This window comes from Paramormyrops kingsleyae, chromosome 9 (assembly GCF_048594095.1).
Source record: "Paramormyrops kingsleyae isolate MSU_618 chromosome 9, PKINGS_0.4, whole genome shotgun sequence".
Lineage (NCBI taxonomy): Eukaryota > Metazoa > Chordata > Actinopteri > Osteoglossiformes > Mormyridae > Paramormyrops > Paramormyrops kingsleyae.
In genome coordinates, this window is record NC_132805.1 from 26,025,634 (window position 1) to 26,047,447 (window position 21,814).

The 21,814-nt window shown below is 49.2% G+C and overlaps 3 protein-coding genes across 3 annotated transcripts; all 3 read right to left on the reverse strand.

Moving 5' to 3' along the window:
* Positions 1 to 2,409: 2,409 nt before the first annotated feature.
* Positions 2,410 to 13,605, reverse strand: pklr (pyruvate kinase L/R). The gene is made up of 11 exons (XM_023830069.2): positions 13,512 to 13,605; positions 9,055 to 9,219; positions 8,460 to 8,551; positions 8,251 to 8,382; positions 7,625 to 7,811; positions 7,112 to 7,385; positions 6,152 to 6,302; positions 3,687 to 3,839; positions 3,124 to 3,290; positions 2,834 to 3,015; positions 2,410 to 2,742 (listed from the first exon to the last, which is right to left on the reverse strand). Exons 2-11 carry the CDS (start codon positions 9,191 to 9,193, stop codon positions 2,636 to 2,638), a joined length of 1,584 nt encoding a protein of 527 aa, XP_023685837.2. The 5' UTR covers positions 9,194 to 9,219; positions 13,512 to 13,605; the 3' UTR covers positions 2,410 to 2,635.
* Positions 13,606 to 13,688: 83 nt separating this feature from the next.
* Positions 13,689 to 18,592, reverse strand: cyp11c1 (cytochrome P450, family 11, subfamily C, polypeptide 1). Its single transcript, XM_023830070.1, has 9 exons — positions 18,206 to 18,592; positions 17,384 to 17,539; positions 16,896 to 17,092; positions 16,254 to 16,457; positions 15,176 to 15,363; positions 14,869 to 15,035; positions 14,704 to 14,782; positions 14,384 to 14,617; positions 13,689 to 14,015 (listed from the first exon to the last, which is right to left on the reverse strand). Exons 1-9 carry the CDS (start codon positions 18,445 to 18,447, stop codon positions 13,905 to 13,907), a joined length of 1,578 nt encoding a protein of 525 aa, XP_023685838.1. The 5' UTR covers positions 18,448 to 18,592; the 3' UTR covers positions 13,689 to 13,904.
* Positions 18,593 to 18,675: 83 nt separating this feature from the next.
* Positions 18,676 to 21,355, reverse strand: LOC111853323 (complexin-3-like). The gene is made up of 3 exons (XM_023830071.2): positions 19,944 to 21,355; positions 19,756 to 19,843; positions 18,676 to 19,656 (listed from the first exon to the last, which is right to left on the reverse strand). Exons 1-3 carry the CDS (start codon positions 20,120 to 20,122, stop codon positions 19,441 to 19,443), a joined length of 483 nt encoding a protein of 160 aa, XP_023685839.1. The 5' UTR covers positions 20,123 to 21,355; the 3' UTR covers positions 18,676 to 19,440.
* Between the last annotated feature and the right edge of the window lie 459 nt (positions 21,356 to 21,814).

The following is a 21,814-nucleotide window of genomic DNA, read 5'->3' on the forward strand; positions in this document are numbered from 1 at the left end:
TCTGACGAGGGCGGCGTCGAGGGCGGGGTGCCTGAGGTGGATAGGACGGCTGCGAGGCGAGGGGTGGGCCGCCGTGCGGCGCGCCGGGGCCCCGCTTCGCCGAGGCTGCGGATCGGTCTCATAGCTTTATTTTCTTTATGGGAAGCGGCGGTCATCTTGGGTAAAGTAGGTCAGGGGTTTAATGCGATGCCGGTGTGTGCCGACAGCTGCAAAAACGCAGAGGACACGGAAAGTCATCAGGTCTTATTTTTACAATCAGGAGGGAGGAAAGTACATTTTCCTGCAATAGGGCAAAAACTGTACATTGTCCTTACTTTTCCGTAATATTGTAAAGACATAAAATAAAAATGTAATAACGAGCATTTTGATTTATTCATTAAGTATTAATTGTATTGATTTTGCTGTAAAATACTAAGTATGGTTATGCTATAAAAAGTAATGCAAAAAAATCCGAAAGCCTAAGGTTGTTACTATTTGTACAGATCGATTTACCTTCAATACCTCGCATAAAGTATTGCCCGGGCTGCATGGCTGCCCGCTTCTCTGTCCACGCAGCGCAGGTACAGGACGCGCGTCATCGGCCCTCACAGGGACTTAAGCGAATTATTGTCTAGCTGCCTCTGTGTTACACATCCGTGTCTTTATCAGTAACTGGGCAGGAATCAAAGCAGTACGTGTATAAATTACCCCGTTCTCAAAAATGTTGGGACGCTGTGCAAAACGTATCAAACTAAGGAGGCCAGCTACTGGAGTTTTGAAAAGTAAAATGTTGTCTCACTCTAGCTTGATATTGGATTTCAACTGATCAACAGTTTGGGGTCTCCTTTATCGTATTTTTTTGTTTGTTTGTTTCTTGACAATGGGCGACAGGTCTGGACTACTGGAGAGTGGCATTGACTTGCTGAAATACACAAGGCCTTCTCTGAAAAAGATTATGCCTGGATGGCAGCACATCTTGCTCCAAAATCCAGTATATATCGTTCAGCATTAACGGTGCCGTCACAGATGTGCAACTACTCAATCCATGGGCTCTAATGCACCCCCATACATCACGGATGATAACAAGCTGGATGATCCCTCTCCTCTTTAGCCACAATTTCCAAAAAGAATTTGAAGATTTGATTCGCCAGTCCGCAGGCCCTCAGCCCATCTTAAATGAGCTCGTGCCCAGAGAAGCTGGTAGCATTTCTGGATCATGTTTAGATATGGTTTCTTTTTTGCATGGTAGAGATTCATCCTGCATTTGTGGATGCAGTGACCGTGTTCACAGACAACGGTTTTCAGAAGTGTTTCTGAGCCCATGCAGTGATTTCTGCTACAGAATTATGTCTGTTTTTATTGCAGTGCCACCTGAGGACTCGAAGGCCATGACTATCCAATATTGGCTTTTGGCCTTGCTGCTTGCATACAGAGATTTCTCTGGATTCTCAGAAACTTCTAATGATATTATGTACTATAGATGATGAAATTCCCAAATTCTTTGCAATATTACAATGAGGAAATTTATTGTCAGGTTGTTGCACTATTTGCCCAAACAGTTTTTCACAGAGTGGTGAACCTCTCCCCATTTTCACTGCACAGAGACTCTGCCTCTCGGAGGCTCTTTTTATACCCAGTTATCTTACTGATCTCTTACCAATTAACCTAATTAGTTGTGAGATATTCAACCAGGTGTTTTGATCATGCATTACACAACTTTTCCAGTATTTTGTTGCCCTTGTCCCAACATTTTTGAGCATGTTGCTGGCATCAAATTCAAATTGAGCATATATTTCTCATAAAACAATAAAATTTCTGTTTCAACATTTGATATGTTATCTTTGTTCTATTTTCAATTAAATATGGGTTTATATGATTTGCAAATCACTGCGTTTTTATTGTCATTGACATTTTACACAGCATCCAAACTTTACTGGAGATGTGGGCAGTCCACATCACCCAAGGACTGTGGGGCAGGGGAAGATCGAGGTACTGCAAGGTACAGCAGGGATGGGGTCCGAACCTGGGGAGGGCATCGCTACAGGCTGAGTCACCCCCGGGTATAATGTTAGTCATGACACTGTTGCAGTACGTTATCTGGCTTGCTTGGACGAAAGCGGCTGCTACGCAAATAAATATGAGGTGGAGGTGGAAGGTGCCAGCGTGCCTCTGATGGGAGGCTGTATGTCAGCGGCGCGCCCAGCTGTGCCACAGGGGGGTCTCAGCTCCTAACTCCAGCGTTGAGTTTCCATGTGTCAGCCTACAGGCTATTAGGTTACAGCTGCTGGCCTCTGCTTGGTCACCAAGCCAGAACGAAATGTGCAGCTGGGAATTTACCCGGAACCCGGGCCGGCGGGTCGGAGGAAGCCGGGGGCTGGGGTGAGGGGCTAGCAGTGGACCTGCCACCGTCACAGAGAAAGCCAAGGTCGATTAAGTATTAAAAGCTTTAATGACAAGGGACAGCTAGTGTATCAGTATCAGTCACTCGTTTTACTCGCCATGTTTATTGATGTGAATCAGTGTCCTGGGTTCCCGTCAGACAGCACATTAAAGTCGATGTCAATCAGGTTATGTTTATGGTCTGCCAGGCAGTCCAGGATTCCCTGCTTATTCGAGCCTCTTATCGGCTGATCAGCTGGACAGGACCCAGCTGTATTTAGGGAACAGTGATGGCCCTCATGATGTTGGTGTGGCCGGATCCGGGGCTCCAACCCGTCACCACGATGACCATGTCGCCCGGCTTGAAGAATCCACGGGCTTTTCCTGAAGAGGGAGAGAAACGGGGGGCTTCATGACCCATACCCGACAGGTGCGGCACCAATCAGGAGACGGCAGCCCTGGCATAGCTGCTAACCTATATCGATGCCAAACGTCACCCTGCTGTCAACGTCATCATCCCAGACTGGGGCCAGTGTAGCCAGGAACAGGGCAGGGAAGACCCCCCGGAGGAGCTGGGACTGCCGGGCCACCCTCTCACTGCGTGTCACAGCAATGATGGGGCAGCGGGGGCGGTACCGGGACAGCAGCTGCGCAGACCTGGGTGGGGGGAGGGTGTCAAAGGAGGATGGCTTATCGAGGGAGAGGCACAGATAGGGACGGGTGCAGGCCATGATAGGGACATAGGGAACTCAAGGGTGCCCCTACCTGCCGCTGGTGGTGAGCACAACAATAGCACCAGCGCAGCACTTGAAGGAGGACTCGACGGCCCCAATAGCTATCACCTCTGTAGGGTCAGAGCTGAGCGGCGTCAGGCGGCGGAGCTCCTCAAAAAGCTGCTGGTGGAAGATGGCAGCCTCCGCCTCCCGACAGATCTGCGTGTGTGACAGAGTGGCCGGGGCTTGTGTCAAAGTGGGCGTGGCTTCGCTAGAGGCTGGGTGGAGCTTCTTGTGGTGGGCATGGCTTTGCTAGATGATGGGTGGGGCTTGTGGTGGTGGGCGTGGTTTTGCAATATTATGGGTGGAGCTTGTGTGATGCAGAAGTGGCTTTGCTAGAGAACGGGTAGAGCTTTTAAGAGCAAGTGCTGGCTGGCCATGGTGGATGGATGACACAGCCATGGGAATTAGCCAAGTAGCTAAAGGCAAAAAAGCTCAAGCAACATCAAAACTACCTTTACAGAGGAGTCTATATTACATACAAAGCCGCACCCTACCCTTCTGCTGAAAGGTTCACACGAGTGCATGCACACGCACACACATACACACACACACCGAGTGCATCATTGCCACAGCTTCCACTGGGTGGCGTCCTTTGGCGGTCTCCGCTGACAGCATTAAGCAGTCTGCCCCATCCAGCACGGCATTGGCCACGTCGCTGCCCTCTGCCCGGGTTGGACGGGGGTGATGCACCATGCTCTCCAGCATCTAAGGCACAGGACAGACAAAGATGGACATCGGGATGAGAGAAGGAGACTTAACACATCCATCCAGCCATGCATCCATCATCTAAGCGCTCATTCTGGCTGCTGCAAGGTCACCTGCCACAGTGAGGATGGAAATGAAGGGAAAGTCTTCGAATTATCAGGGTTATTTTACGTGGGTCATTCCAATTAAATGGCAACTTTTTGAGCAAATTATTAACGATTAAAAGTATGTTATATTTAAAAAAAAACAAAAAAACATTTAATTTCAAAAAAGGGACGATGGATGGTGAAACTCGGGTATTTAAGGCAGATCTTTCACCATAAAGCATTATATATTTCCACCCTGTTAAGGACACACACCACACAATCTGAAGGAGTCACCAAGCCTCCTGTCCTGTGCCACTGAGACGGGCTCCGGACCACACCGTCTGTGGTGGCGAAGATGGACAGATGGATGAAGTTTTAACAAAGAATGAAAATATCATCCATCAAATTTCTAAGCTTTAAAACACATATCTTTAGAAGTTATCAAAAAAACTAGCAGAACGTTTGATATTACTAAATTATAAATGAAAGGCATTCATCTAAAGTCTTAGGCCTACCGCGACCCTGAACAAGGCAAGTGGTTAGATGGATGGATGGATGGATGGATGGACGAACGGAGGATACCTATATGGTTGAATGGAGCATAACGGAGTAGAAAGGTGACAATGAGGGGGTCGGATATCTGGATCCTAAATTAGTCATAGCTTTCTGAAGGCTGGAGAATAGGGTAGCTTAATGAAAAACAGGCAAAGCGTTTATATCTACACGTCACACACATCCTGAAATAAAATCTCTCACAGGGTCGAATGCACATGAGTGAAACTGGCAGGCTGACATGAGGAAATATCGAAAAGACACAAAAATGAGCGATGCTGACACCTATTCAGCTCTGCACTGCAAAAAAACATTAAAATGAAACTGATGATGTCACACCTAGACCGTGATGTCACTGCGAGGGGTGTCTGTTTTCTTAAAGGAAAATTACTCCAGAATGAAGGAATGGAGCAATACAGACTGGGGAAAACACACAAGTAATTAGTACAGTATGCAAGAGCGTTATTGTAAAGTCATGAAGAAACATGTGCGATATTTTCAATGATGAATAGCACTTAAACACACTGGAAGCCAGTATCATCAGGGTTGAAATGCATGAAATTAAATTAGAGATTTCGAGTCAGTCTGCAGTGGTGAGCGACTGCTGAGGCTGGAAAAAACCGGGAAGACGCATTTAACACTAAACACAAAGTGATATTTCCTGGGGACAGAGAAGGACTGAGTCATGTATCAACAGTATTCTGACAGTATAACAGGATAGAAAGTGTAGCAATGAAAACAAGATGCTGTCATGAATTTGTTTCGCTGTTCTGGAAAGGAGGGAAGATGTGTGAGAGCGGAGAGGAGAGAGGGAGACTCTAGGAGCAGGTTAACGAGGCCGACGCCCCGTGAAATTCTCTCACGTCTTCCTGTCAGAGGTTTCTTTCAAACCCACGAGCACCCGGGAGCTGAAGAGGAAGGCTGTCCTGATGTTCCCACGCTACCTCCCGCCGTCTCGGGAGAGGCTAAGCATGCGCACGAGCAAGCGAAGGAGCGAGGGAGGGGAGGAGGGCAGGAACAGGCCTGCTCAGGCCTGGCTCAGTGCCGGCAGCTCCGAGGAGGGATTACAGGGAGAACCAGAGCCCCCCCCCCCCCCCCCTCCGCCCCCAGGGTGACGTTTGCACTAATTTCAAAGCCTTGTTAATTGCCGGTACCCATGTCCAAGCACATCTGCAAATCATAGCACTCCCAGTGATACTCGGGAACTCCACAGGAACTGGGGAAAAGACTGGGGTATGTCTGTGTGTGTCTGTGTGGTGTGAGTGTATTTGTCTGTATATGTGTGTGTGTGTGAGTATACGCCTGTGCATGTTTCTGTGTATGTGTGTGTGTGTGTATGGGTTATGTATATATTATACCGAGGGAACATTTTGTCTCCACAATGTCATAAAAACCTATTATTTTAATGTTGTGGGGACCATTATTTTGGTCCCCACAAGGGGAAATTAAATTTTATAAAAACCCATGACTGCAATCGAAAAAAAAAAAAAAGATAAAGGTCTTGTATTTTGTTTGGTTACTTATGGTTAAAGTTAGGGCTGGGTAGGGGTTAAGGTCGCCACGTTGGGATTAGGGTTATGCCCATAGAAATGAATGGAGAGTCCCCACAAAGATATGAATACAAACGTGTGTGTGTGTGTGTGTGTGTGTGTGTGTGTGGTGGGTATCTCTAACCTGAGTCGCACAGATGACAGGCTTCCCCATCGAGTTGCACCGGCCAATCATCATCTTCTGGGCAATGAAGACCTTCTCAGCAGGGATCTCTATGCCCAGGTCTCCACGAGCCACCATCACGCCGTCGCTTTCTGCAAGGATCTCGTCAAAGCTGGGCATGGGCGGAGGGGGGCTGCACTTAACATGACTGTGTGGCTGGAAGCTTGTTCCTCACCAGCATCGATCGTTATTAAATAAACAAGGGCAGAGAGCTGAGTGAAGTGACAGAGACGAACTCCATCTTAGCCAGCACAAGGAGACAGAACTTTTCTTTTTTGTTGTTGCTGCGAATGATCAAGCTGCTTTCTCCAGCATTTTAAAATGCCAACGGGGTGAGACTCCCGAGCAAAGCGATGCAGAAGGACAGTGGCGAACTGCGACAGAGAGGCTGCTGGGCGGAGGAGGCTGGACACAAAGGAGGCAAGAGACTCACAAGGACAGAGAAACACTCAGGCCGTTTGTAAACAGGGAGGGCAGACACATTTTGTTACATCATGGTCCCAGGGAAACATGCAAAGAAAACGTGCCAGAAAGAGAGAGAAAGGGAAGGAGAGACAAGGGTCAAGAAGGGAAGACTGAGATGGACACACTGAGCACTGACTCACACTGACTCACACTGAAAGACAGAGAAATTGAGATATGAAGAGCTTATTTCACTCATTCAGCAGAAGCTATTATCCAAAGCAACATACACTGAGAAAGCAGCCAGTCAGTGGAGCAATTGGGGTTAAAGAATAACAGTGAAATCACTGTATAACCACAGGATTCGAACTGGCAGGTATATGATGACAGGTACAGCATCTTAACCTGCTAAGCCATACACCGCCCCACTAGATACGGAGATAAAGAGAGGAAGAAAAGCAGAGTCAGTCTGCCATCACCAGACCGGCAGTAGGAAGATGGACACACTGGCAGACTCACTTGCGGACGCCCTGCCGACTCTCCACCTTGCTGACTACCTTGATGTCTTGGCCCTGTTCGCCGAGGGCCCGTCTCACAGCCCGCACATCCTCCGCGCAGCGGACAAAGCTGGCAAACACCATGTCGATTCCCTGCGCCACCCCAAAGCGCAGGTCGGCCTCATCCTGCAGGCCCACTGCCGGCAGGTCCACCATCTCCGCCCCGGGAAGGTTCACCCCCTTTCTGCTACAGAGCACACCTCCGCTCTCCACCTGCGCCTGTGCCCAGTCCGACCCTGAGGCACAAGATCAAAGCGTTCGGCACGAGAGACAGAACACATAAACACATTAATTAGCATCACCATCAAAAACCATGACGCAGATGGTACAGGTGCCGGTTCAGGACAGGAATAGCAACACTGGAAACCTGTTCATAACAGGAGCAGGGGCATAGTAAACCTTTACTAGGTACAATTCAGGGAAAAGGAAGCCACAGAGTCTATTTGTGTAGGTGTGAAAGACATCTAACTTGTACCTATCTCCAGAATTTTCAGCCCAATGAGTCCGTCATCAATAAAGATCCTTCCACCCTTCTTGACGACACGGGGCAGACCGGGGAAATCGACCCAAATGATCTTCCCGTCTGTCTTGTCCCTGTCGGCCTCCGCTGTCACCACTCGCACCAGTTCCCCCTTCCTCAGCTCCACCTCATCATCCGGTCGCTGCGTACGAAAATGCACAGCGTTGATGGCATTTTACACAGGAAGACAGGCCATAAAGGAGGGGATCGCCGGTTATATTAAATGCACCACAGAGTAAATGAATCATGGGGAGTGAAGCGGCTCCTGGTTAATGCTAGGAGACAGACCAGGAGAGGACAGACCTGCAGACGACTACATCCACAGGCACACCTTGAGAGGCACTCAGAGTGGAGAATTTACAGCACTTTGCCATGGTAAATAATGTGCCAGGCTATGCCCATTTATTTTTCTACTATATAATGTCTTTCCCAGCTCAATCTGAGCTAATTTTCATCAAATTGGTGAAATACATTGACTCCTTCTTAAGCACATCAACTCTTCATGAGTTCCTCAGATGACGTCAAAAAGTCAACTGTTTAAAGTTAAATGACCCAAGAATACTCCCAAAACCTTGACTTACCCCTCTAACGAGCCCGGTACGTATCTCTGGACCTTTGGTGTCAAGTGCGATGGCAACAGGACGGTAGTACAGAGGGTCCGAGGTCAGGGTCTCCATAGCTTCCCTGATGTTCTTGATTGTTAATCTATGGTACTGGCGGAAGGGCAAAATGGTTAGAACAACAGGGAGAAACGCAGTCACTGATTTCCCTAGAAAGACCACAAGTCAACCTCATGAGAGCCATGCGAGAAGTTGAGCCTCGCAATGTTCATCCCAGCCTTCACCATCTCCTGGAGGTTCGGCACAGATTGGGAAGCTGGACCTGTGGGAGAAAAGCAGAGGCGGCGGATATGGAGATGATGATCAGGAGGTTAGGGAGTGAACGAAAGTGCATCACTGACAGACCAATTTGATTTATTATTAAATCATCTAGGTAACTAGGCCAGAGGTTTCCAAAATGGTGGTCAAGACCCCCGGGGGGGGTCGTGAGATGACTTCCAAAGTATGTTAACAAAAATGGTGAAATGTGGGAAAAAAAACTCCATTGTAACTCTCAGCACATCAATTGTAATAAGTCTACTTAACACCCTGAGAGGTGAAATCTTCCCAGGGGACCCCAGCCTCCATTCAACGAAATCAAAAATGGAGATTGCGAGTCTCTGCCACTGCTACTTCAGGGCCCATGGGCTGAAAAGTTTGGGAACCAATTAACTAGGCAAACAGGAATCCAATACCACTCAGACAGAAGCCCAAAAGCCAGGACCGGGAAGAGATAAATGTCTCAGTCAAATGACAGCTCAAAGATCAGTGGAAGGTCATCCCCACCAATGGTGCAGATGATGCTTGTGTTGCGGGCGGTGATTGGCTCCTGGTCAATGTCCAGCAAGCAGAGATGCTCCAGGAAGGTGTCAGCCATGGAGGCGTCAAGCTGCTGACGCTGGATGAAGGAGTCTGGGTGAGACATGGCCTCCAAGTACCGTCTAACGCGTGCTGTGGAAGAAGGAGAGAGTACACAACGAATTGATACTCACACAGTGACTTTCATTTTGTCATTTTGATGTGTGCTGTTGGGATCATAAGGGTCAAGTATAATCTTTCAGAAACTAAAACCACTGGCAGCTTAACATGAATGAATGAGATGCAAAGGAGAGCATGATGTGGACAGAGTACATGGTCTGACCCACTACCGTGGTGTGATCCACGGTGGCAACATTCAGGTCTTAAACGCCGCGAGATTTCAGTTTGGGGAGGGAGGGAAGAGTGAAAAGGAGGAGGCGGACCAAATGAAAATGTGAAAGGCAGACCAAGTGAAAAGAGGGAAACAGACCAAGAGAAATGAGGGAGGAAGACCAAACAAAAAGAGAAACAAATAGAAGGAGGCAGGTCAAGTGAAATGAGGGAAGCAGACAAAACAAGAAGAGGGAGGCAGGCCAAACAAAAAGAGGGAGACAGGCCAAACAAAAAGAGGGAGGCAAGTCAAGCGCAATGAGGGAGGCAGACTAAACGAATGCAAGACAGGCTGCTCTGCAGAGTGAAGAAAGGGAAAGACCGGCGGCAGAAGTGGGTCAGAAGCTCCCTTGTGGCCCAGCAGCCCCTCAGGGGACAGACAGATAAGGACACCGGCAGACAGAAAAGGACAGTTAGAAATAGTATTAGAAAATACAACCTGGCTATTCTTACAGGTTGTGTTACTAAAACAGTGAGATGAAATAACTTTTCTCTTCGCAGGCTTATTTGAGAAAATTGGGGTGAAATTGCCAGCTTTTGGCTGAAGAATGCTGAAAAAACATTTTATTTCAATGGAAAATTTCAGTGCTGTGTCTGAGAGATGTAATGATGAGGTATATGTTGGGAAAAATAATTAGAAACATCCTTTAGGTCCATGAAATTTTTTTTTTAAATATGACATTTCTGGCGAGAGAAAAATGTTTTGGATGAGTGTGGACATTTTCCTGCCAGTATCTGCTGTAAACATTAGCCAGCAAAGGGAGCATAGGGATCCGCACTGTCATCATAACCCAGAACCAGCGGAGGACAAGGCAGGGCACCACATCTGGATGGCAGTCCACCACAGCACATATGCTAACAAACTAAGGTCAGTTAGGGCTGGTCATCGAGATGATATGGAGCCTTTATACTGTGGTTTGTGAAAGATGACACTTCCAGAGAAAACACAAAATTACAGGGGATCAGTAAACTACTGTCAGGCGTTGAGAAGAAATGCTCGATTCAAAGCGGTCACATCACCACACAGAAAACAAAACAAAATCGGCAGATATGTTCCCCAGCTGCCAGTAGACACCCTTCCCTCCAGACAAGTGAGTTATTCCACCAAATCCTGTTATTCACGTAAACACGGCACTGAATTATTATTTTATTTGATTGCAAAAAAGCTCAGTTTGTAATCAAGTACACAACAGCAACAACACATACAGACCCAAAGTTAGGTCATATGTGATGTACATCCTGCTGGGTCACATCAGGAATACTCTTGGTACAACTGCCTTACAGCTGAGTGTTGGTCCATTACACAATGATTCATTAATATTATTCATTTATGATAATGACTTCAACTGAGGTGGAAATTAAATGTTATTATGAATCACCGGTGATTAAAATATTATATAGCATACAATCAGGAAAGGTGACTGTTGCTGAATTTATTTTCTATTATACCTATATTTACCTGCTCACCTGCCACACAAACTAGAGAATTATGCTGTCAATGCGTAATTAGTGTTCAGGCTAATCCAGACCAGCTGAGACAAAGGCACTTTGAAATCACTCATTACAGATGCACACAGAAGTACGGTTAGTGCAGAGCGTTAATTAATCCCCAGGAACGATCTCCATCCATCCCGGCCAATGGTGTTGGCAGTTTTATCGTTTCTACCATTGCTGCTCTCTCTCTTGCTTCAAAGGTTGCAACTAATCGTTTCTGTCGTTCTGCGGCCGTAGACCTGAGTCACGAGAAACTCGCACGTCTGGGCGAGATTATGTCAGCGTCGTGTGAGCTGGTGCGTTTCGCTTTGTCACAGGGTCATCCTGCTTTCCACCCTCATTCACCCCCATAGTCATCTATACACTCACCTAAAGGATTATTAGGAACACCATACTAATACGGTGTTTGACCCCCTTTCGCCTTCAGAACTGCCTTAATTCTACGTGGCATTGATTCAACAAGGTGCTGAAAGCATTCTTTAGAAATGTTGGCCCATATTGATAGGATAGCATCTTGCAGTTGATGGAGATTTGTGGGATGCACATCCAGGGCACGAAGCTCCCGTTCCACCACATCCCGAAGATGCTCTATTGGGTTGAGATCTGGTGACTGTTGGGGCCATTGTAGTACAGTGAACTCATTGTCATGTTCAAGAAACCAATTTGAAATGATTCGAGCTTTGTGAGATGGTGCATTATCCTGCTGGAAGTAGCCATCAGAGGATGGGTACATGGTGGTCATAAAGGGATGGACATGGTCAGAAACAATGCTCAGGTAGGCCGTGGCATTTAAACGATGCCCAATTGGGACTAAGGGGCCTAAAGTGTGCCAAGAAAACATCCCCCACACCATTACACCACCAGCAGCAGCCTGCACAGTGGTAACAAGGCATGATGGATCCATGTTCTCATTCTGTTTACGCCAAATTCTGACTCTACCATTTGAATGTCTCAACAGAAATCGAGACTCATCAGACCAGGCAACATTTTTCCAGTCTTCAACTGTCCAATTTTGGTGAGCTCGTGCAAATTGTAGCCTCTTTTTCCTATTTGTAGTGGAGATGAGTGGTACCCGGTGGCGTCTTCTGCTGTTGTAGCCCATCCGCCTCAAGGTTGTGCGTGTTGTGGCTTCACAAATGCTTTGCTGCATACCTCGGTTGTAACGAGTGGTTATTTCAGCCAAAGTTGCTCTTCTATCAGCTTGAATCAGTCGGACCATTCTCCTCTGACCTCTAGCATCAACAAGGCATTTTCGCCCACAGGACTGCCGCATACTGGATGTTTTTCCCTTTGCACACCATTCTTTGTAAACCCTAGAAATGGTCGTGCGTGAAAATCCCAGTAACTGAGCAGATTGTGAAATACTCAGACCGGCCCATCTGGCACCAACAACCATGCCACGCTCAAAATTGCTTAAATCACCTTTCTTTCCCATTCTGACATTCAGTTTGGAGTTCAGGAGATTGTCTTGACCAGGACCACACCCCTAAATGCATTGAAGCAACAGCCATGTGATTGGTTGATTAGATAATTGCATTAATGAGAAATTGAACAGGTGTTCCTAATAATCCTTTAGGTTTATTTATGGATCCATCCATCCATACATACATCCGTCCGTCCATTTTCTACCCATTTACCCTGTTGGAGCCTATCCCAGCCAGCATGTAGCAAAAGGCAGTGGTACACCCTGGACAGGATGCACATTATTATTATTATTATCATCATCATCAACAAAAGAAGAAGAATTGGCCTGATAATCGAAAAGTCTTCCAGAAACATTGTAGACGTTAGTGCAATCTAAGTATTGTGTGTATTCTGCCCTACGAACAGCCGCCCCGAGTCCATTAGTATTAGTCATTCTTTGCTCTTGGTGGTAAATCAGTAGCCGACAAACAAACAAACCTTTGTGCTTTAAGAAGGAGTCGCTCGCTGAATAGGGTTCTGCAGCCGTACATAAACAACTTTTTAAAACAATTTATCGATAGAAAAAAAGGCAGGCACATAGTTCAATAATAATCTAAAATGCAAAGACTAAGTATTAGGGCTCTGCAATGTAAGAATCAAAGCAGCAAAAATAGAATAAAACAAGTAAATGTTCAAATCGCTCTGTCATCACCCAGGTGCAGCCCTAAGTGGTTAACGAATTAAAAATGACAAAATCTACAAGGTAACCAGACTTCACCTTGACGACTGTCATTATTTTAGTTTATCAGCACCACTGCTGAAATGAAAATGGTCCGTAGTCATTTCAGTAAATAGTCACTCAGTTTTTTTGGCGGAAGCACATCGCGATAATGCAAGACAGATATGTTTTGTCACAGACTAAGATTTACTTTGGCAAAAAAACAGTCTAATCGCTTGTCGGATAGTATAGCTCTTCTTAAAACATTCATACGGAAAAACAAAAATACATCCCAGCCACAACTCATTCCTAGTATAGCCTACTTCTCAAATATTTCAAATATTCAGATTGCTGAAAACAACACAATGTAATTATAACATTAACGGAGAAACACAAACATACAGTTGTTCTGAAAACGATTTAATTTTACAGCACAGACCTGTAAGTTTCCGGAGACTTGAATGAGGAACACAGCCAGTGGGCGTAATCCCAGCCACTAAATCGCACTTTAATAATTCGCCCGACAAAAAGAAAAAAGGCACATTTGTTAGTTTATGTCGCCATCGTGTGGTGACAATGTTACTTTTTAATGGGATGTGTAAAAATAATATGTAAATACGTTTATCAAAACTTTTTATTTTAAGCGATTTCTAAGATACATAGGAAATATCTATCGTTTAGGGTGAATAACTAAAGGGAATTTAAGACCCGCATCAGAATGAGTTTGTTGGTTGTGGTATTCAGTGATGGAATAAATGGGCACTATGTGACATCACATGCCCATTCCTGACCACACTGACCACGTCAGAGTGATGGGGACGGTGTCCAGGTATCAAAGGAGGGTAAAGGTGATGCTCGGGGGTGTCTCTGGCTGTAGGATGAGGGTGTATTTGGTGCTGATGTCAGCAGAAGAGGGCACAGTTAATTGGAAGTTCAGCAAGATCTGAAAGAAAAGTGAATTTAGTTAGTAAGAACAGCAGACAATAGTAGAGAAGGAACAAAAACAAAACAAGTGTGTATACACTTTAAGTCTAACACTTTAAGGGCTTCATGAACCATTTGCTGTATTTTCGGACCCCACTAGGTGGTGCTCTAGGTTTACTTAGGGGAGTGCTTTGTGCCCACCATCTAGTGGCATCAAAAACACAGGAAATGAAGCATCATTTTGACCATCACTAGTATCCGTCTTAGTCCCACAGCTACTCCTAGTCCATTCACCCCTGAAGCGAAACCCTTCACAGTCTCAGTAACCCCAGGAATCTGTATGTAGAGGCCAATGGCCCTGTCACCCCCCCACCAACTCTCACTCACATGCAACAGCAGCAGCTGCATCTCATTTTCAGCGATCCTCCTGCCCACACACTGCCTGGCCCCAAAGCCGAAGGCAAGCGAGCGAAACCCAACTCCTACACCCACGTCTCCCTCTCTGGCACCCCCTGTGTCCCTCGATGCCGGCTTCAGCCACCGCGCCGGCTCAAAGAGGTGTGGATCCTGGAAGACCTCCCTGCTGCGGCCTAGTGGGTACAGGCAGGCCTGCACCAGAGTCTGAGACAGAGTGAGGGAAGCTGTGATACTTTCTCACTGTTTGTGTTTTACAAAGTCTGCAAACTGGCAATGACCGACTCACTCACCCCAGCAGGGATGTGATAGTTCTGCAGCACAATGTCTTTGACAGGGTAACGCTGCACAGTGATGCCAACCGGGTACAGTCTGAATCAGAAAGAGGCATGTTTTTTTTATTTTTATTCTTAGTCTCATCACAATACACTTGTGTTTCTTTGGAAAAACTGCTGTACCTGAGAGTCTCCTTGACGGTGCCCTTGAGCAATGGCGCCCCCTGCAGGGCTTTCAGGGGATCACCGCCCGCCTGCGCCCATGACTCCCGCACCTGCCTGCGGACTGTTTCCTGCACAGCAGGATTGCGGGCCAGTTCATACAGGGCGAACTGCAAGGGGACGGCAGTCTGAGGGGACGGGTGGAGGGGAGGGGGGTATTCAGTATCTGATTTGCCTTTGCTAAGATTCTACTGAAATGTTTGCCACCAACTGCTCCACCCCAGCGACAGAATTAGCATATGTGCCCCCCTCACCCAGTCAGACTCACTGTGTCAACTCCCCCGGCCATCAGCTCCGTGATGTTGGCCTTGATGAGCTCCAGAGACAGCTGCCCCCTCGCCATTAACTGCCCCAGCACTCCGCCGCTGTGCCCATGGTTTCCAGGCAACTGCCCACTCTCTCCAGAAGACTTTCTGGACTGGAGCCTCTGGTAGCCCTTCTGGATACGGGCCTCAGCTGAGAAGTTAAAAAGAGAGGGAGAGAGGGAGGAAGAGAAAGGGGAGATGGGGGAGAGAGAGGAATGGGAGATGACAAGAGAGGGAGGAAGAGAGATTGAGAGAGTGATGGAGAGATCAAGAAAGAGATGGAGTGAGAGAGGGGAGGGGAGGGGAGCATGAGTGAAAGGAGGCAGAGAACTGGCCAGAACAATAAACACCTGCAGTGGGTATAGACTAGCGTTTCCCAATCCGGTCCTCGGGGACCTACAGTCAGTCCATGTTTTTGCTCCCTCCGAGCTCCATGCCAGACAGTCCACATTTTCATTCCCTCCCAGCTCCCAGTCAAGCAAAAACATGGACTGTCTGTGGGTCTCCGGGGACCGGATTGGGAAACACTAGTGTTGACTAACCAAGGTCCTCATTAGTCAGCTATCACTAACCTAACCTTAACTTAACCCTAACCCATCAGGGGAGCCACTGCTGCTGTGGCATTCCCATTGTCTTTGAGTGATTAATCATCTCAGGAGCCTCAGGAGAAGACAAAGGCAGTGCAATTAAGGAAATAATTACTCTGAGTGCTTAATTGCCCAGGCTGAATAAAGACCTGCTTATTCACGATCCCCCTGGGGGCCTCAATTCAGCCAACATGAAAGAAGCTGAACTTGATTAACCCTCCATTACAGCAAGCTGGCTCAAACCGCGTACTACTGGATTTCATAACCATGTGAGGAAGGCCAAGGGTGGAGAGAGAATCCGTTTTTTTACAGAGCATGTCACACATTTAGTGTTTATAGTCAGAGCGTTATGAGGTTTACAGAAAATCAGTTTTCCTCGATTAATCATGCAGCGAATCACAGACTTGCCACACCCAGATGCTCATGGGATGTTGCATGGAGCTGTTAGCCTCACCATGGCTGAAAATGTGGTCCCAGGCAGTGGCATGTTTTGTCCACAAGGGGGCGTGCAGGCGAAGCAGAAGGCCCGAGGGGAGGTAGAGCAAGGGCTGGGTGGTGGCTAGCATTCGCTCCACGGCCCAGATGAAGCGTTGGGACTCTAGAGAGGGAGAGGAGGAGAAGAGGCCGATCCTCTCTCCGTACAGGACGTGGCAGCTGGCTGGACACGGAAAAGGAAAGTTACTAAGCGGCGTTAAAACAGGGCCTATTTCCGCCTGTCTGACATGCTAATGCCCCTCTGAAGTCGCCCCGGGGACAGGCAGCCTGGCTACGTGCTTTAAAGGAGGATTAAAGATACACCTGTGTGCTGCAGGTACGCAGTCACCATGTCTTTAGGAATCCGCACGGGGACATTCTCTCTCAGTCTGCCTCAGACTATTCTCAGTGAGACACACAAGCTTGGGGTTCACAGCAGAGGGTCAGCCAGCATGTGGCACCACTGGAGCTGGGGTTAAGGGCCCATTTCAGGGGCCCACAGACATGACTATTCTGCCAAGGCCAGGGCTGGAACCGGGAGCCTTCTGATCGCAAGCACAGAGGTTTAGCCGACTGAGTCACACACGGGATACGTGATACGGAGGAAGAGAGAGAGGCTGACCTTCCAGTGCAAAGCGGAAGAGGTCTGGGCTGGGGTCAAGGGTCAGACTGTGACCGCTGCTGCCCACCCTCCTCCTGAGCAGGGCGCAGAAGTCCTGGGCCACCTGGTCCAGCAGCGGCAGGAAGCGCCGGACAGAGGAACTCATCATCACCTCGCGGTTCAGCAGGAGCCGGTCGGCACGCCACTCTGCGCCGTTCCTGAAGCGCAGGAAGGTGAGGGGGGCACATGCACTCAGTCTGAGGGCTCCCTGCCAGCCCGCTAATGCGTTGCACTATTTATTACACTTTAGACAGACAATTAACCATCACGCAGCAGTGTTTCTGTGGTATATCGTATACATGTGTTTGTACGTGATTTACTGGAGGAGCGGATGGATGGATGTGTGCACATTAATGGTGAATTAAAGCACATTCTCTCCTTCCTTGAGTCCCTATTGTCACTTCTGGCCCAGAGCAACCATGGTGCCCGCCCTGCCCCCACACACTGACTTGAGGAAGATGCCCTTGCTGTGTTTGCGAGTCTCCCGGTGCGTCGCCCACGGCTGCAGGGTCATGCGACGTGGGTGCAGGCCCTCCGAGCGGAACATTTCGCCGATGTCTGCCGGCAGCATGATGTTGACGCTTTCCTGGGAGCCAAGCCGTTCCCTGTCAGGGGGGGTGGGGGATCCTTTTAAGATAATGACCAGTCTACTGTAGGATGTATAACATGAATCCAGAATCCTGGGAACATTTCTGACGCCAAGTGGCTCTGTGATCACCTCCCTGTCCCTTTCATGATGCTGCCGTTCTCCACAATCTCCACCCAGACTCCAACAACACACTGCTAAGTGCACTGCTCTCTCTAAGCTGCCCTTACTGTGTCCTGCGATCATGTGCCGTCCTGGCCGGCGTTTCCCCCCCGTGTCCTGCGATCATGTGCTGTTCCAGACTCTCTAAGACCTTGTACCAGACAAGCGTTTAGGGTAGGTGGACAGATGGATGTTAAGGTTGCCAACAGTAGAACATCTATTTACTTCGTTTCCACACAATGTTGATGCATCAAGCAATATCAATTTGCTCCTTTGTGGACAGACAGGCAGTAAGAGAATGCAAGATCCCCCCCCCCCCCCCTCCCCAAATCACCAACATCGGGATCCAGAGACAAGCTCATCTCCCTTGTTTAAATAATCCTGTCAGCTGACTGCTTGTAATTCAGTGATGTTTCAGTAGGCTTAGCGCACATGCCTCACAGCCCACAGAGATAAACCGAAACTGTCCCTCTACATCAGCAGCGCCTCCTCCTTCCCTCCCAGCCTGAGCAGAACCTGGTACCTGTAAATGGGCCCCAGTGCGTTGAAGGTCTGTTCCATGTGGTTGTGCAGAGATCGGAAGCGGTCTTCCTTCCAGAACCGGAGCAGGTTGACCCAGCCGCTGCTGCCGGTGTGCGGGATCTCTTCGAAGCTCCGCGGCCGCTCTGCTCGCCTCTTCCCGAGGTCCCCGCTGGCTGGTCTCGGAGCGGAGAGGGCGAAGCCACGGGCGTCCCGGACACAGAGCCGCGCAGGCACGCTCAGCATTTTGGGAGGCAGCGCTCCACTGTCTTGCCTGCTACCTTTTCTGTTCCACCCCCCCTTCCCCTATCTCCAGCCACACTGACAGAACCAATAATTTATTTCCTTTACAGTCACAGTTCAAGAGAAAGATGAGTCTGCCAACACGTAGGCAAACACACGTCAGCACACATGCACGCAACACGGGCCGGCAGGTTCGGGATCCCTCACAAGGACAGGAGGCGACAAAAGCTCTTGGCAAAAGGACATTTTATTATGGACATGAACATACAGTTTATGTTATGCAGTGTGACGTAACTGGGAATATCTCAAGGGTCACTGGGAATGACAACATTCAACAACATGGCCAGTATGTCCCCAGTGAAACCATCAAAAAGACACACATGGAATGGTGTACATCCATACTAGAGGTTACAAGGTGGCAAATCTTGACGGCAGCGTTCAGAATGCAGAAAATCAGCCCTCAGGAAAAGGGGCATCTTTCGAATTGAACCAGAGGCCGCACTAAGAATTCTCACAGCGTGCTAATTATCTGGGGAAGAAAATGACGTGTGTGTGTGTGTGTGTGTGTGTGATCACAGACCATGTCACACGGATGGAAAAGTCCAGAAGAGTTCCAGCAAAGCCTGACGGGGCGATCAACCTGCTAGACGGTGCGTTTCACATCATTACCCGGCACCTGCGCTAAAACGAAGACACGCAGCATTCTGGTAACAGAGGCGTACTCAGTGGAGAGATGGACGCAGCAGTGGGATCCATGTGACCACGACACGCCCCTGGCAGCTGAAATACCCAGGCCAGAATGAGATGAGTCACGGCGCCCCCTATCCAGTGACATGCTTACTCCACCCTTCACATTTTAACAGTCACATGCTAGAGGAGCAGCATTTTTTAGCTGTGACACTTAGGGAGGGTTCAGACACTAGCAACGCCAGTTTCTGTTTACCTACATCACATACCGAATTAGCAGTTAGCATGTAATAAGCTGACAGAAGCACCTCACATGACCCTGCACTGCTCGGCGCCTGGGGTGGGCGTTGGTGTCCGTGGGCAACCTGGCTGCATTCCCACGTTCGGCTTGAGGCGGCGCAAGGCGCTAAGCAGGTCATGCCCATCATGTCCGGGGGGGTCTCTGGGCCGCACCATTGCGGCCAGGTCACGGGGGAGGGCCACTTTCCCCCCCACCGCCTTCAAGTGGTTCATATCCTTCTGACTCTAAGGTAAGAGAGCGAATATAAGGAAAATACAAAGGAAAAAGTAAGTAACCCCCAGAGAGGGGCCTCAAATGGGAGATGAGCAGACGGTGGGCTGCACCTCGGCCAGGCGGTACTTGCTCCGGTAGTGAGCCCTCAGCGCGGCACGCTCCGCATTCCTCTGCACGTCCCTGGCTGCCCGCAGTTTCCTGCCAGGCGCATCACAGCAGCATATCATACCAAGCACGGCTTTCGCCATGCTGATACCGCCCCAGTTACAATGCAGACGGTCAGAGCCAACCCACTTACCTCTCCTTCTCTAAATCGGCGCGATAGGAACGCATCTGGGCCGCTGGCAGGGCACCCAGCCTGCTCCCCGTGGGGGGGCTCCTCGCTCTGCTCTCATCGCCACCCTCCTCGGCCCTGGACACGCAGCTTGTGAGGTGCTTGAAGGGGGCGGCCAGGGTCCTCTTCACCACAGAATCCATACCTGTGTCGTCTTTCTCATGCTCTTCAGGCCAGCTGTGCCTACGTGGCCACGTCGTCCCTGCTGACACGGTGTCTACAGGCTGGCATCTAAAAACCTCCCCGGTTCTTCAGTGTACCCACCTCTGCCCACTCACAAACCTGCGTTTCCCGGTTTCTCAAAAGGCCAAACCCTTGGTGACCGGCGCTTAGTGAGTGACCGGCCGGGTCAAGGATGGACAGGACTGGACCTCAAGGCTTCAAGTCACGGTGACTGTGCATCAGCATGGTGCAGTACTGGCTGCAGACTTTGGTCTGCCAGAAATGCCTCTTCATTCCACCTTAAATTATGTGAGCGGCCCCACCTACAGCGAGTAACAGCTTCTCCCTCACAGGTCATAGGCCAGCCTGACCCAGCCCAATGGATTAAGCAGCTTAAGACAAACTGTGGTAATCCCGTTAGCCTCACCAACAGGCCCACACTCCGGGGAACAGGACAGGAGGTCCGAGCTCTGCTCGTGAGCCCAGTGTCCGTATGTGCTCAGATTCAGAATCCCAGACTTCCAAGTTCTGGGAACACATATGAAACACAAAGAGGATGGATTTAAGCCACAGACCTCGATGTCAACGGGGGGGGGTGGTCAATGTCATGTCAATTTCCAGGGAGGTCACTGAGGGCAGGGTAACAGGAGCAATGAAAACACGGGTCTGTGTCGACGTCATATGGCCACTACAGCCTGCTAGTCCTGCTTCACATTTCCCCCACAGGACGGCAGGAATTATTCAGCGGGCGTCGTTGCCCGGGCTGGGCCATCAGGAATTATCCAACAGGTGTTGTCAGCTGGGCCATCAAGAATCATCCAGGGGGCATCATTGGCTGGGCCATCAGAAATTATCCAGCGGGTATTGTCAGCTGGGACGGCAAGCAGGAATCATCCAGGGGGCATCATTGGCCGGGCCAGACTGTCAGGGGAGGCACAGCTTCCCGTGCTCAGCAAAATGTCCTTAAAGGAATCGCTCAGCCGCCCCCCACCCCTCCCTCAGTGGGACCTTAATCCCCGCTAATGGCCTGCCTCACGTGCCTGCCCTCTCTCGTAACCATGACACCGTTTTTCCAGTCATGAGTGGGGAGGATGAGGCGGGAGTCATTCCGCAGGCTCAAGGCTCATTAGCCCTCAAACATCCCCCCTCACCGGCCTTCAGCCCTGACGGGTGAGGACACCATCAGTCACTGCAGAAGAGGGTCCTCCAGAGCACCTGCGCCCCCCCCCCCCCCCCGCCTGTTAAAGGCAGCAATGCGACCACTGGCTTCGCAGACACCCCCTCAGTTAGCGGCTCCTAGGAAGGGAAGCGAGTCTGATCGGATTAGAGGATTTGGGAAGAGCCCAGCGCGGGACACAGAGGACACGCAGCCAGCTGCCTGGCACGGAGATAGCCAGGAGGTCGTTAGTGACTTAAAACCAAAAATCTGATTAGACGCAATAAAAGGCGGCTGGGAATGTCAGCCTTTAAGGGTGGAGAGCATTTAACCCAAGAACAAAATACCCAAAATGCCTGTATTTCCATCACCCAGGAATACAGCAATGGGCCTGGAGGGGCTCCTAATAGAATTGGCATTAATAAGGGGGTGGGGGCCAAGGTAAACCCAGAACGTCAGAGGTGCAACGGCAGCGGTAGGTAGAGCTCCAGCGGGAAGCAACCTGGGGGCTCCAGCA

What these genes read in the sequence shown, in the direction of transcription:
- cyp11c1 (XM_023830070.1), bottom strand. Translation starts at nt 18,447, where the DNA reads ATGCTGAGCGTGCCTGCGCGGCTCTGTGTCCGGGACGCCCGTGGCTTC. An exon ending in GCACTGGGGCCCATTTACAG is followed by an intron (nt 17,540 to 18,205) that starts GTACCAGGTTCT and finishes CCCCCCTGACAG; the next exon opens with GGAACGGCTTGGCTCCCAGG. An exon ending in AGCAAGGGCATCTTCCTCAA is followed by an intron (nt 17,093 to 17,383) that starts GTCAGTGTGTGG and finishes CCTGCGCTTCAG; the next exon opens with GAACGGCGCAGAGTGGCGTG.
- pklr (XM_023830069.2), bottom strand. Translation starts at nt 9,193, where the DNA reads ATGTCTCACCCAGACTCCTTCATCCAGCGTCAGCAGCTTGACGCCTCC. An exon ending in AGTCGGCAGGGCGTCCGCAA is followed by an intron (nt 6,303 to 7,111) that starts GTGAGTCTGCCA and finishes GCCCATGCCCAG; the next exon opens with CTTTGACGAGATCCTTGCAG. An exon ending in CTGTCATCTGTGCGACTCAG is followed by an intron (nt 3,840 to 6,151) that starts GTTAGAGATACC and finishes CCTGTGCCTTAG; the next exon opens with ATGCTGGAGAGCATGGTGCA.
- LOC111853323 (XM_023830071.2), bottom strand. Translation starts at nt 20,122, where the DNA reads ATGGATTCTGTGGTGAAGAGGACCCTGGCCGCCCCCTTCAAGCACCTC. An exon ending in GCCGATTTAGAGAAGGAGAG is followed by an intron (nt 19,844 to 19,943) that starts GTAAGTGGGTTG and finishes TGCGCCTGGCAG; the next exon opens with GAAACTGCGGGCAGCCAGGG. An exon ending in GCAAGTACCGCCTGGCCGAG is followed by an intron (nt 19,657 to 19,755) that starts GTGCAGCCCACC and finishes CTCTTACCTTAG; the next exon opens with AGTCAGAAGGATATGAACCA.